Here is a 14,527-nt window from a genome sequence, read left to right on the forward strand (position 1 = left end):
TCCGGTCAAGGCACATACCTGAGTGGGAGGCAACCGATCCATGTTTTTCTCTCTCTCTCTCCTTCCCTCTTCGTCCAAAATCAGTAAACATGTCCTGGAGTGAAGATTAAAAAAAGAAGTAGGAGGGTATGTGACTGAGAAAGGAGCAATGAGAGACACTGGGGCCTTGAAGATCCTGGGCTTTAGGAGGAAAACACATTCTACTTTAAAATTTGCCTCCCTGCTCTGTGGATTACTTGCACTTTGTGAAGCAGTTTAAAAGACTGAAGAAAAAAGATTCGTGGGCTGCCGGTAGGAAGACGGTAATCTGCTAGTCAATTTCCAGAGCTCACCAGCGGAGCGGGGATCATAGCTGGCCTTGGCTCGGGGCTTCCTCCCTGTTGCCCTGAGAATCCACACTCCACTCCTTCTCCGCCCCCCGCACACCCCCCCTCAGCCAGAGCATGAGCCCCACAGCTCTCAGAGGGCACCAAGAAATCCCTTCACAGAGAAAAGTCAGGGCTCTCAGGCCACCTGAAACTCGGTTGGGATGGGGTGGGGGGCGTGGCGCATTCTAGAGATCACAGGTCAGACTTTGAAGGGAGGGCAGAGTGCAAAATGCTGGGAGGGACAAGATCTGAGGACACTTCCTGATACTCGAGAAGGGTAGGGGTGAAGATGAGCAATTTGGGGAAAACTGAGGGGTTTACCTCAGCATTTGGAAGAAACACAAATGAGAACAGTTTGGAAAACTGCAGTCTGGTCATTTTCTTACCCTGATGGTACAGCCGTCCCCCCATAAGGGTGGAGGTGTGCTCCAAGGCCCCCAGTGCAGATGGTCCTGAACTCGGTATACACTGTCCTTTCCTGTGCATACATACTTACCATAAAGTTTAACAAATTAGGCTCAGTAAGAGATTAGCATTCATAACTGGTGAAATGGAACAATTGTAATAACATACTGTAATAAGTTATGGGAAGATAGTTTCTCTCAAATTATCTTCTTATCCAGTGCTCACCCATCTGTAATGATGGGAGATGACGCCCGGCCTCCGCGACGCTATGGGGCGGGGCAGAAGACGCAGCCGTTGTGAGGGTACTGAGAGGGGGCCTTGCACACGAGCCCTGTGACACTGCAGCAGTCGATGTGATAGCAGATCCGGCGAGCAGGCGGGTAGAGTACACAGTGCGGATGTGCCGGACAGGGAGATAATTCATGTCCTGGGCAGGATGCCGTGGGAAGATGAATCACATTACTCAGAACAGCATGCAATTTAAATCGTACGAATTGTGTATTCCTGGAATTTTCCACTTAATGTTTGCAGACTGCTATTGACCACGGGTGCCTGAAACCATGGCTGGCGGGGGACTGCTCCACACGGCCCAGAAAGCTCAGAGCATCAGTGTGTGTGAACGGGGTGGGGGGAGGGGGGGCGTGTGAACAGACAGACCCTACTCACACGGGAAGAAAGGGGCCCCGCTGTCAGGGGCAGCCAGCAGTGCCCACACTGATTGTTCTGAAGCTGATTTCAAGCACGGTTTTCTGCTGCTGCCACCTGACTTTTGACCACTTTACTACTTATTAGCATTTGCGTCTGAATATTGAAAAAAAGAGTTAAAAAGAGATGGAGCTCTACATAATTTTGCTTCTCCTTAGCAGCTCTATCAAAAGAATACAGAAGAATATAATAGGATCAAAGGAGATTAAAACCCTGGGCTAAAAAGTTTCATTTTTATCTACCACGTTTCACATTGCCATTGATAATCACTGAATTTCCCGTTGCAAAGACCTAAGAGAGCCTTGCTTTATAGGTCAGGAACCGAGATTTCAAAAGGGTTTAATTTCCCCAAATCCGTTCACTTCGTAAGAGGCAGAAGCGGGCCTGAAACCCAACGTACCTGCATCATAATTTACACGGTGCTCGCTCTCTCTGCCGCACATCATCGCATTTTGTCTCCATAGCCTTCGTTTCAGCCTTCCTCCAGGCGCACCCTCGGAATAATGTGTGATGAAAGGAAAGGAGCACTGGACGGTGATGTGGGGCATTTGTTTCTCTTGCTTTCTCTCCTCTCTGGCCCGTGTGAACGAGAAGACGGTAATACCTGTCTTGCCCAGCTCAGAGGTGCACTCTGAAGGAACAGTGTACGTGGGGAAGTGCCTTCTCAGCTGTTCTACGGCCGTGCCCTCCGTGTGTCCCCTGTCATCCCTCACGACACGCAGAGCTGGCCCGAACTGCCTGCTCATCTCCCACCAGGGGAGACAACGATGAATGGATTTAATTACTCTTTGCTTCATGAGACTGAGGAGAGTCCAAGAAATCTGAAATGTATCAGGAATCAGTGCTATCGCCCTTGGAGAGAAAGGCTTCATTATTTGCAGGTGTTAGGATCGTCTACCTGGAAATTTCAACGTAACCAACAGAAAAAAATTTTTTCTAAAGCATAAGAAAGTTCCAGAACTTGGAAATTCCATTGAAAATATTCTCCCTTCTATGGAAACCGCATAAGAAGAACGTGTATCGTTGAAAACCAAAACACATACTCCCATTTCTCCAAAATAAAAAGACCCAGGTCTGAGTACTTGTAAGGGGCGTTAAAAGCAGCTAAGTTTGGGGAAAAGTAGAAAGCAGGGAGTTCAGGGTGGTTGATGTGGTCCTCACTCAGCAAAAAATATTTTTTCAAAACTGAAGATGAAATGAATTCATTTTCAGAAAAACAAAAGGAGAGAGTATTCACTATTAGCAGGCCTGTTCTAGAAGAATACTAACAGGTGACTTGAGGCAGAAGAAAATAAAATCTGATGGAAACTTCAAATGCAGTAGGGAGTGAGGAGTAATTAAAAGGGTAAATATATGATTTAGTCTAAATTAATATTGAATTTACAACTATATTTTTTTGTGAATTTAAGATGTATAGTGGGAATTACAATATAATAGATTATATTATTATATTATACTACGGTAAGTCAAAGGTACATAACATAATCTCTCAGGTAACTGCTTTCAGAAAAGTTAAAGGATATACGGCTACCAAGCTAATAGAGACATAAGGAACAGTGGGTGAAAAAACCCGGTCCATTCGCATACAGACAAGAAAGAAGATAGACTATACAGTGCACTCTTCTGGGTATTTGTCCAATGCCTTCACCCCGCTATCTGAGTCTTCAGCCCCACAGGAACGATTGGGGTAACGATTAGGTAACGATTTTCTACAATTGTTTTGTGATTTCCTTAGCGTGGGCTGCAAAGGTAGCTTTGTGCCCTGGGTGGTGTGGCTCAGTGGGTTGAGTGCTGGCCGGTGAACCAAAAGGTCACCAGTTCAATTCCCGGTCAGGGCACATGCCTGGGTTGTGGGCCAGGTCTCCAGTAGGGGGTGCACAAGAGGCAACCATCAATGAGACAAACATCAGTGTATCTCTCGCACATTGATGTTTCTCTTGCTCTCTTTCTCCCTCCCTTTCCCTTGCTCTAAAAAGTAAATAAATAAAATCTTTAAAAAAAGGGGGGGGTGTCTTTGTTGCTTCCCTTCCATTCTTCCCTGCAGTCACAGGAAGTCACTCGGCTTTATGACCTCATTAGTTCCCAAAATACACCTAGTCCTTTCGGTCACCTCCCTCCTTTCTCTTCTTCCTCAGCAAACTCTTAAGCTGGTCGAACCAGATCTGGTGTCACCTCTTCTGTGAAGATTCATTTTTTCCCCTCTTTCTCTTCTGTGGTTTACTGCTACTTACAACTGTTTGCCTCTGGGGAAACTGACTCATGGTTATTATTTTCCGAATTGGCAAGCATTCTAGATAGGGGTGAAGGAGACACAAATATTACCCAGATGACCTCCCGGCACAGAGCTGTCTCTGTGTTTAGATGTCGTGAGGAAACATTACAGCCACACGCACACGGGACCTTCTGTGACGCAACTCTTGCTGGGTTTTCTCCTCTCATCCTCATGTCGACAGGAGGAGAGCTGTGTGCTATTTTTAATGATTGCCTAATATTCTGTTTTATGTATCACTGCTTTCGCCGGTTTCCTGTGGATGCACATTTCAGCCATTTCCAGTTCTTCGCATTATTATAAATAATTTTCTAATGAGTGTTCCGCTGTGCTCGGAAACTGTCTTGACGGATGTCCCTGATCGCACGGGATCGTAATTATCTGTGCGCCTGTCTTTCCCACCAGGCGATGATTAGTTCCCTAAGGGCAAACACTGTTATTTCTCTTGGAACCCCCAGAACCTTGCTGAGTGCCAGTAGGAGCTTAATGTGCGTTGTTGGAAGAAATGAATGGATGTTTGCAGAGTCGGGGACACATGGGTGTCGTTGCCTGTGTCCCCAGTTCTCACTCGGCTTCCCACTGGCCTGGAGCCTGGTCTCGCCTAGGCTTCCCACAGCCCTCTGCCTGTGTCTGACTTCTTGTCAGAGATCTCATTACCATGAACATAAATTCAATACTCAGCTTTAAGCATTGGCATCTTTTCAAAAAAGAACGAGAATATTGCCAAACCATGACTCCGCCATAGATTTTGGTGGCCTCTGAAATATATTTTATCCATTGCAGAGGAAAAAAAATGCAGATGCCTGACACATTTTGTCCTACCCTCAGTAGAGATGAGTTATTAAAACTGAACTGTCAATTACAAGAAAAAAAATGACACACACGGTATGTGTGTTGCACAGTATTTACAGCTGTTGTGTGTCAGGGGTTCTCTGGGGCACCGTTTGCTGCTGCAACTGAATGGTCCCGTAAGTTTAACTCACCACTATGACTGCAAAATTGGCTTAAATCAAAGGGAGGAAGAGAGGAAAATCAACTAGAAACGGCTAAAATGCTGCTCGTACCTTCGCGAGAACCCATGGTTTTTTCTTCCTTGGCTTCTTCAGGACCTCGGAACAGCCAGTGAGGTCTTCCAGCATACTACAATGTAGCAGATTACCAACCTGAGCCTCCAAAGGAGAGATAATTGTTGCTGTCTGTTTGCAAGGGCATTTGGCTTATTGACTAATGGGCTGGGAGGCAAATGGTGCAAACAATGAGAGCGGTCAGTTGTACTGAAAATTTACAAGAGCTTAAGCTATTTTTTATTCTTGCTGGGCGGGGAGCTCTTACGATTGTTGTTCAAAGCGCTGTGAACGAACACAGTTCAAAAACCACCAAGCGAGTGATATGGAATTACAGAACCAAAAATAGGCTACTGATTGGGCACCAATTCATCAAGCCTCTTTATTCTCAACAGGCTTCTTATTGGAGTGCCAGTGCAGCTCGCTTCGGAAGGCGTTGGAAGTGATCGTGGGCGAATGAGAGAGTGGGAAGGCCGACCCTCAGCTGACTTCAGCTGTGCTCGGCTAGCTGACTGTGCATCCCCCCCCTCCACCCCCCGCCCCCGCCCCCAATATGCTTATTTGGTAGTTTCGGTTAGCAGGTTGCTAGTTTTACGTGAAGAGCACCCAGTTCAATACGCAGCTTCTTTGGGAATGTGTGTAGCTCTCACCTCAGGGGGGAGGGGTGGGGCTGCAACCTGAGCACTGGAGACAGGGCTTTGGAAGCGGTTCTCCGCCCCAGCAGACCCACCGCACGGTCTCTGGTTAAACAAACGGCTTACGAACAGCGAAGTCAGAATCGCTTTTCAGAGGCCGTCCTCGGTGTGTGTTTTTTGTGTCGAAAAACGATTATTGACCGTTATTTCTGAAAGCAGTGGCTCCCCGCCGTTCGTTTCTGGGGCGCGCGTATCCAGCATTCTCGGTACAAGTCTGTCCTTTCCTCTTCTCTCCCCAGTCCAGAAAGCGCACCTGCATGCGTGCATGCATGCCGTTCACGGTGCCGTTGTTGCAGGGACGACGGGAAACCTGTTCAGCACACACAGTCGTCCCCGTATCCATGGGAGACTTGTTCCAAGACCCCCAGTGGGTGCCTGGAGCCGCAGATGATACTGAATGTTGTATGTGCCATGCTTCTCCTGTCCGTACGTACCTGTGGTCAAGTTGAGTGTACAAAGTAGGCACACCAAGAGATTAACAACTAACAAGGTAGCACAGTCATCACAATGTCCTGTAATAAAACTTACGGGAAGGTGGTCTTTCTCTCAAAGGGTCGTCCTGTGCTTACTGTTCCCCTTAAAGGAAACATCTCCCGGCCTCTCTGTGGTGTGTCCGAGCTGGCAGCATCACTGCTTGTGCGTTCTGGGGCCGTTGTGGGATGAACGAGGGTGATTTGCACTCAGGCACTGCAGTACCGTGACCGTTGGTCTGGTCACCGAGACGCGTACGGAGTGACAGCCGGGCAGGGAGTGTGTACCGTGTGGAGATGCCGGGCAAAGGGATGATACACATCCGGGGGAATGGAGTGGGACCGCATGAGATGTCACCGTGCTCCTCAGCACGGCATGCGGTTTAAGCGTATAAATTGTTTATTCCTGAAACTCTCCTCCTGATATTTCTGGACCACAGTTGACCACCAGTATCTGAGCCATGGAAACCGAAATCACAAATGGGGGAGGGAGTACCGTATGTATGTACGATACATGTCTACATATATATTACAGGCAAACATTTGTATTTTTATTAGTAGCTGATGGTTATTCAGTAGACCTCGTTACTGATCACAGCCTTCTGATGAGATGCCGACTCTATGGTTGAGAGCTTCTGACTTATAAAGTCCAGGTCCCTGAAATACACACACACACACACACACACACACACGTATGCACCAGTGTAACATCCCCCTGCCTTTGTAAATTCCCGTGCCCTCAGTCCTCTGCGTCAGCCACACGTCACTCTTCTTTATTCCTGGACGCACCGATGTTCACCCCTCTGAGTTCTCGCGTGCGTCTTCCCCACGGCTTAGAAGCCCCCCTCTCACCTCCCGTCCCTGGTGAGATGACACTTACCCTGCGGGGCCCAGTCCCGGCGGCAGCACCACACCTCTGGGAATGTTCTTCCCTGCTGTGGGCGCTTTGCAGGCCCTCCATCCGCTCACTCGCCCATTGTAGGACGGCGTGTTAGTCACAGCCGGCAAATGCTGTGGCCTCGGACAGAGTGAGAACTTTAACTCCTGCTCGACTGTTTCTTTCTACCTGGTGCCTCCGGCCATTCCTGGAATGCGCTCGGGACATCTGCTTCAGGAAAAGCACAGCTGAGTGTCACCCCCAGTGTGCAGATAATCCACAAGGGACTGACGTCACCTGCCCTCGACGTAGTGAAAAGGCACCGATCTGTGCCCCTTAAACCCGTAACGTCTCGGTGGTTGTCGACATCTAGATGGAGTGTTTTTTTTTGTCTTGATTGATAATAGCCATGTGATTTGGTGATATGATTTTTAAAAGTTTATTTCTTTGTGTCTTTAATTACTTGTTCTTTAAGTCTCTTATTGGGAGTTCCTCAGTTTTGTCTTTCTTTACATGGAATTAGAGACACGGTCTGTTTCCTCAGAAAGGCAGCTGTGTAAGGGAGGAAGAGCCACGCTTGAGTCACGGTGGTTTGAGGTGTATGGAAATAAATGACGGGTGGGACTTTTAGGCTGTGTACATGGCTGGGGCATTTGCACTTGGAGAGCACTTAGTTCTTGTCACCGGGGCAGGTGTAGGAGCGCTCAGGAATCGGGCGAGGATACAGAGAGAAAAGAGAGTCGGAACGAAAACCACGGACATACACTCGGACAAGGGGTGAGGCAGACGCAGTGGTTGGCTGGTAGGAGGCCACATCTCCCCGCCACCCCCACTGCTCCAGGTGTGCGGTGACAGACATCACCAATCAGTCACAACACATTCTCCCCCCGACCCCAGAGGTGGTTTCAGGATATGCCTCACCCCTGAGATGCTCTGGACGTTTTCCGTCAGCAGAGGAAGGGGGTCTCTCCTCCTCTCGCCAGTGCACCCCCCATAAGGTCCACTCAGGTCACTGCCCCCTGACTGGGCAGACAGCGTGTCCGCCAGTCCCTCTGCAAACTGAAGAGAGCGTGACGACCTAAGACTGAGCTGCCGGGTGCTTCCCTCTGAGGTCGAATCCCTCTCAAGGGCTGGGTCCAGTGTCCTGCCATCCCAACTGCCCCACACACGCCGTGCACTTGACCGAGTTCCACCGAGGAGCGAGAGGGACTGCCTTCCCCAGAGCTGTGTGCCAAGTGGCAGCCAGTGTGCCCTGGGCTTTCTGTGTGTGTCCTTCTATGTTTGTGACAACCACACAAGGTCAGTGTGGTTGTCGCCATTTTCCAGGTGACAAACTAGCCTCCGAGAAAGTCGTTTGTCTACACGTCACGACTGATAGGGGTGAAGGTCACCAGCCTCTTGCTGTTGGACTCCAGAGAGCCCTTTATGCTTTGTGGTCTTGCCGAGTCTGCTTCTTGGCCTCTTTTCGTGCCTCTGAGTGTCTGTGTTCTTCACAACAGCCTTGAGCTTTCACTTCACACGCTCTTGAGTCTCGCAGACCGCAGGAGCAGGCAGGAAATGCATAAATGCAGACCAGTGGTGCATTAGAAACAGGCGACCTGTTTCAGACTTCGCGCCGGTCCAGCGTCATTCTCCGGGCGGCCTGCTGGGGGTTATCTTGGCGGACGTGGGGACAGCATACTTAGGTTTGATTTCTCTTTGTCTCGTTTCGACAGGGCAGCGTCCGTACCAGGTGATCACCGCCCGCGTTCACCCAGGCGAAAGCAATTCCAGCTGGGTGATGAAGGGGGCCTTGGAGTTCCTGGTCAGCAGTGACCCTGTGGCCAGGCTTTTGAGGGAAAGCTTCATTTTCAAGATCATCCCCATGCTCAACCCGGACGGTGTCATCAATGGCAAGTATGTCGGCTACCTGCCCGATCGAACTGCACTTACGTTGCCATAGTAACGCGCGGCTGTTCGGACCAGCCGGGCGAGGGCTGTGATCGGAGAGGCCTGGGCACTCTGGCAGGAAGAAGCTCTCCTGGGCTTGTGAGCTGGTACCAGAAACCGCGAACTCCCCATCGATGTCGGTCTCCTACCTTTTTTAATGGAAAGGTATAGATTCGTAGGCGGTAAATACTGGAGGGGTCCTCAGAAATAATGTAGCTCAGCGCTCTCCTATTAAAAAGGAGAAAACCGGTGCCCGGGGCAGTGGCGTCACCTGCCCAGCCCCCACGGTGGGCGAGCGCGGAGTCAGGGCTCAAGCTGTGACGCGTCCTTGCAGTCAGGGCAGCGGCTTCACTCACTCGCCGCGCTGGCTGCAGAGACGTCTTTGCGCTCAGTGTGTCTCGCGGGGTTCGGGCACGGCTGTGGAACGCGAGTGCCCTTCGCCACCTGGAGAGGCCGACGGGGTGACAGTGGCTGTGGGATGGTCGAGAGGGAAGTCCCGAGAAATGGTCGTGGGTGGCGCTTCCCCTGCCCCGGCGCACCCTGCCCGTGGGACGGGTCACGGGGGGCACATGGGGGGCAGCGTCGGATGAGGTCGGTGTGAACGGGTCCCGTTTCACAGTCCGAGAGCTGAGGCCCAGGGTTGCAATGGCCCGTCCAGGCGCACAGTCAAGGTCACGCGGCCAGTGGGTGGGGGTGGCAGGAGCCACATTGGCTAACAACACCCCTCTCACACTTGCTGAGAAGAGGCTAAAGCCCCTTCCTACAGGAAGTAGATGATTTTTATTTTTACCACAGGAATGGGAATTGGTGTCCAACGGGGGAAACAGCCCAAGGTAGACAAAAATCGAAAGAAAAAAATCATTGCAAAAGCTAAACGTGAAAAAGGATTTTCATGCAATTTATAGTATCCCTAGTAAAGAAGCTGAAGCCCAAGTTTAGAAAACTGAGAAAACACAGCACTATTAAAAAGGCTAATCAGAAGAGATAAGAGTCACAAAGAAAGACGAACAAGAATAACTACATTTCAAGGAGATAAAATTAAAATGACTTAAAATAAGGGAATGTTTCAAGAAAGATAAAACAGTCATTTTTTAAAGAAGAAAAAAACCAAATAAATGTTAAACAACTGAGGATAGACCAGCTTCAAAGGATAAGCACAAAAGAACATTGTTGAGTTAAAGAGGTTAACAATACAAAGACGATAATATATAAAATGAGGATCAGAATAAATTGCAAAGGATAAAACATGTGAAACAATGCCAAAATACCAGTCCGAGCTGTACACTGTAAAATTAAAATTTTAACAGAGCTAAAAAGCAAGCAAGCAGGTAGATAAGCAGGCAGGTGTGTGTTCCGAACAAGCGTCCTGGGCATGTCATCCTCCCCCACCCCCCATTCAGGTGCTGGGAGTCTGTGGAGGAGAGCAGGGCCCCTCCCCTTTGCTGCGGGGACTGGTCTGGGAGCTCCTGATGGCAGTGGGCCAAGGGCCCCTGGAGGGAGCGCCATTCCAGCCTCCGCAGCAACGGGGCTTCTCAGCCCTGGCGCTGCTGCGCTGTGTGCTCTCCTGGCCCAACAGGACTCAGCTGCCTGTGCTCCTCCGGCTCCCAGGAGCCTCCCTGGAGCACCCCTGCAGGGCTTGTCCCTGCTGCAGGGCTCCTCCCTGCTCCAAGGCCCAGGGAGTTTGCTCGCATGGATGGAAGGCAGCGCAGTAAGGCGTGTCGAGAGACACGGTCTGTTTCAGTGTTTTCTCCTGCACGTTGGCTCTTTCCTGAAGTTCCTCCTTCCATGAAATTGTCTGGGGGCTGGCAGACAGTGGGAAGAGGTCTCGGGTGTGAGTCATAACTCTCATCTGGAATTTTGGTTCTCCCCGTGTACAGTTTTTCCTTCTGTCGAAAGAGGGCGCTAGCATGCTCCCTGTTGGCCTGTCTGGGGGAGAGGTCTCGCAGGCCCAGGGCAGTCTTCAAGCTCAGGGGTGAGCATTGCTCTTTCTTCCTTTTCCATTGCTCACACCCCCAAACCAGAGGTTCGACCTGGGGCTCTGGTTGATGGGTTCCTGTGGCCTCGGTCACTGAGCGCCCTGCTGGCTGGGACACAGTGTTCTCAGCTCACAGCTGGTTGCTTTGGACTCCCTGCCAGACGGCCAGCTTCTTCTCAGTGACCCTGCCCTTCGTCTGTGGATGAGGACTGAAGTCACCGGCTTCACTCATGCAGCGTGTTTCCTTGGGCAGCCTCGAGGTGCTTGGTAGGGCACTCGGACCGCCCGCACAGTCCTGGCTGAAAGGGGCTTGGACACCCTCGTGTTATTCTGCAGACCGGAAACATCGTCACCCAGAGACTCCCACGGGGGCGTAACATCACACAGCAAACGGGTGTAGTGGCCTCTGCCCACGAGCTCTTCCCGTGACCCACCTGACCTGTGGTTTCGTGTCGCTTCCACTTGAGCTCTTCCTGAGAGCGGTGTTCCGTGTCAGGGCATGCCCCGTCTGTGGGGCATGATTAGGTGGGTTTGTGTTTTTTTTTCTGGTTTTGATCTTTGGCCTGGGGACTTCACACATTGTAGGCAGTCTCAGCTCGGAGTAGCCCACGGATAAGACCTAACCCTCCCTTCACCGGCCTTGACTTCCCCATGTGAAGTCCGCTCCACGTTTGATGCCGCCCCCCTCCGCATCGCTCATGTGACGTGGCGTCTGAGGTTCAGCAGGTCAGAATGGCGGTCTGACCTTCACGGATTTTTTCTCTGGACGCGTTCCTAGTAATAGGCTTCTTAAAGGTAACAGAATGGCCTTGTATGCGGTCTGACCAGCAAAGAGGCAATTTTTGCATAAAGATTCCAGAGCCTAAGCTTTAAGTGGTCCCTTAAGGAGCTGGACTGACCTTTTCTTTCACGAGTAATCACGGGCCTCCGTGGGATTTGTGAGAATGTGCAACAGTGCAGTCCTCCCCTTTCATGGGGACGGTAATGGGGCCCCTAAGGACGCCAGGGAGGCTTTGCGAACAGCGGTCGGGGAGGCCAAGCCAGGGTCTTCTGGCAGAAATATGGCGGGTCTCGCCAAGCCAAAAATCTCTTAGCAACACAGGTCTATAGCAAGAAAATAAAATACAAAGATGGTTTCCAAAAGAAACAGCCTTCCTCCATGTGCAAGCCTGTCCGTTCGTCTGGAGCTGGGCCGAGCTGCGAGTGGGAAAAGCAGCGCGGTGGTCCCTCGACTCCCAGCCCTTTCAGACATTGGGTAGAATTAGGTTAGAGCAGAGTGGGCTGACTGGAGTGGGGAGCAGGCGGGTCTTCCCAGAACCACTCAGGAAAAGGCAGACATTGCACGTAAGTGAGGGAGAGAAAGCAATCCCCAGTGTTTAGACTTTGCTTGTAGGGTGCGTGATGGTGACAAAATCATTTTCATAAAGGCAATGCCCAGCCCAACTTATTCCCAGCAGAATCAGGGTATATTAATTCTTAGTATATGTACAGTTTTACAAACTGGATTATTTTTTTCCCCAGGGCCGTTGTGGAATAGAAACAAAGAACAGTCAAGAGCAAAGGGTGTACACACTCTACCTACGTAAACACACCGAGGTATTAGGGAGTCACAGCTGAATGTTCCAGCGGAAACGAATGAGTCTCTGAAAATCAGGTTTAAAAACCACACAATTTTAGCTGTTTGGAACCGTTTACAGTCAGCGCCAATAGTCTTTTACCCCCCACGGTGGGTGGTGAAGGCTTTATGGTGCTCCCGAAGAGCACGCACAGACCCTGCCAAAACATGTGTTCCGCACCTTTGATGGGACATACAGGAGCTTCGTTCTTGCACATGTGTTTTCTGAGCTAATCCTGGCTGTGGCCCGCCGAATGGAGGTCTTCCTCCGTCCAGTTTCTATGTGAAAAACAACTTCAGCACACAGGGACGATGGCCTGGGTGCAGGGGGAAGTGGTCTAGATACCCTAAACACGGCTCCCGCATTCGTGGGGGAGCGGGAGGGGCAGGAGACACGGGGGAGACTGGGCAGGGCCAAGGGGAGCCGGCTGTCAGACCCCTGTCCCCCACACACACATTCAGCAGGGCACGCGTGCCCCCCCCCCCCCCCCCCCACCTCCACAGGCCTCGCTGGTCACACGCTGCAGAGCCCGCCAGGGGAGTGTGCTCCGCAGCCTGTGGGCCGTGGGGGGCTGTGTGACCGGGGTCATACTGTCTGCAGAAATGCAGCTGAGGGTCACCGTGGCACCGCGCAACACGAGGGGAGCGTGGCGCCCTTTTGAACTTGCATTACGAAGTTCCGGCCAGGCCCGAGGCACACAGAGCTCCACTGCGGGAGCTCCCTGCGGGGCGCCTGTGGGCCAGAAGCCACGTCTCGTAGCCGTTGCAGCTCACCCCGCGCTCCTGCGTCAGGGACCCGTCCCCCCTTCCCGAGAATGGACAGCTGGAGGCAGACTCGCTGGCCGCCGTGCGCTTCGAACACTTAGGGCGTGCAGCGGTGTGGCAGTGGTCGGGACAGATCAGGGTTGTCAGCAAACGGATGTTTTCCCTATGTTTTTTGGGTAGTTTAAATTTTTGGACCTGGGGCAAAGGTCATTGTTGCATGAAAGTGTCAGTTGGGGTCTGCGTGTCTCTGTGCCCAGGAGCTCTGGGCACTGCCACCCACCGCAGGGGCCGTCGGGGCTTCGAGGACACTTGGGGGGTCTGGCTTCGGAGGGGGGTGTGGCACAGGCACCCTTGCCGACGACGAGCTTGTTCACGGAGATCAGAATGTAAATCGTTTGCTCTGGGGTCTCTCACGGTCCTGCTGCTAAGCCACTTGCATGGCGTTAAATGGCGCACAGTGCGGGGCTGAGTGTCCTGGGTGCAGGTCCCTGGGGCTCCCCGGCCCCCACCCCCACCCCAGGTCCCGCCGCGGTCTGCGCACAGGCGGAGCCGCTCGCCTTCCTCAGACGCCGCAGTTCCGAATAAACACCACTATTTATTATCCCTAAATTTAGGGTTATTAATTATATCAGCATAAACCTAATTTATGCCATCATAAACAGCAATAATAATAAATGCTGCCAAGTGCTAATCCCCAGCTCTTGCCAACTGTGCCTGCTGTTGATGGGTCCCCCCCCTCACTTCCCAGAAGCATTAAATTAAAAATGATTCAGTGCCGCGGAATCATTGATCAAGTGGAGGCCGAGGCTCTTGGGGAAAGGCGCTTGTTGTGTTAAAGGCTCGGTTCCCTCACTGGCTGGGCGACTCCTGATGTCTGTCTGCACTCCGAGGTCTCCAGACCACTTTCCCCCCTGGTGAGAGGAAGAAGTGGACGCAGGCAGGGAGAGAGGCGGATGGGTCTATTCTTCCCCGGCTTCCACTCAATCATCTCTCTCCTTTGTGTCCCCACTCCTAACGCTGCCTTTCAATAGACCCCTCGGTGTCTTTACACAGCGAACCCTAGAGTACAACACGCGTGTGTTACTTCTCAGTCCCCGCTGCATCTCCCAGGTGGCCAGGGGCGCGCGCCGCGTGGCTCCCCACGCTCCCCACAAGTCCGCCCCTGCGAAGTAGGACGTGCAGCCCCGCCACCCCTGCCCTCGTGGAGGGTGCTTCGTCTCCTGTCGTCTACCTCAGGAGCGCTCGGCTTTTGTGACAGAGGAGAGGACGCCCGCCCCCTGTTCTTGGAGCTGTAATAAGATCTTGCTGCCCTTCTCAAAGGAAACAGTGTGTACCGTTCCTCGTTCTCCCTGACGCTCTTGCTTTGCCTCTGGGGAAAAGTCCCACCAGG

The 14,527-nt window shown here is 51.6% G+C and overlaps 1 protein-coding gene across 1 annotated transcript in view; it reads left to right on the plus strand.

Moving 5' to 3' along the window:
• Window positions 1–8,795, plus strand: part of AGBL1 (ATP/GTP binding protein like 1) — a 161,018-nt gene extending 152,223 nt beyond the window's left edge. Inside the window, exon 19 of the mRNA XM_036013551.1 lies at window positions 8,569–8,795. Within this exon, the coding sequence (XP_035869444.1) occupies window positions 8,569–8,795 (227 nt within the window). The remainder of the gene's footprint in view (window positions 1–8,568) is intronic.
• Window positions 8,796–14,527: the final 5,732 nt, after the last annotated feature.

The sequence above is a fragment of the Phyllostomus discolor genome, chromosome 12 (assembly GCF_004126475.2).
Source record: "Phyllostomus discolor isolate MPI-MPIP mPhyDis1 chromosome 12, mPhyDis1.pri.v3, whole genome shotgun sequence".
Classification (NCBI taxonomy): Eukaryota; Metazoa; Chordata; class Mammalia; order Chiroptera; family Phyllostomidae; genus Phyllostomus; species Phyllostomus discolor.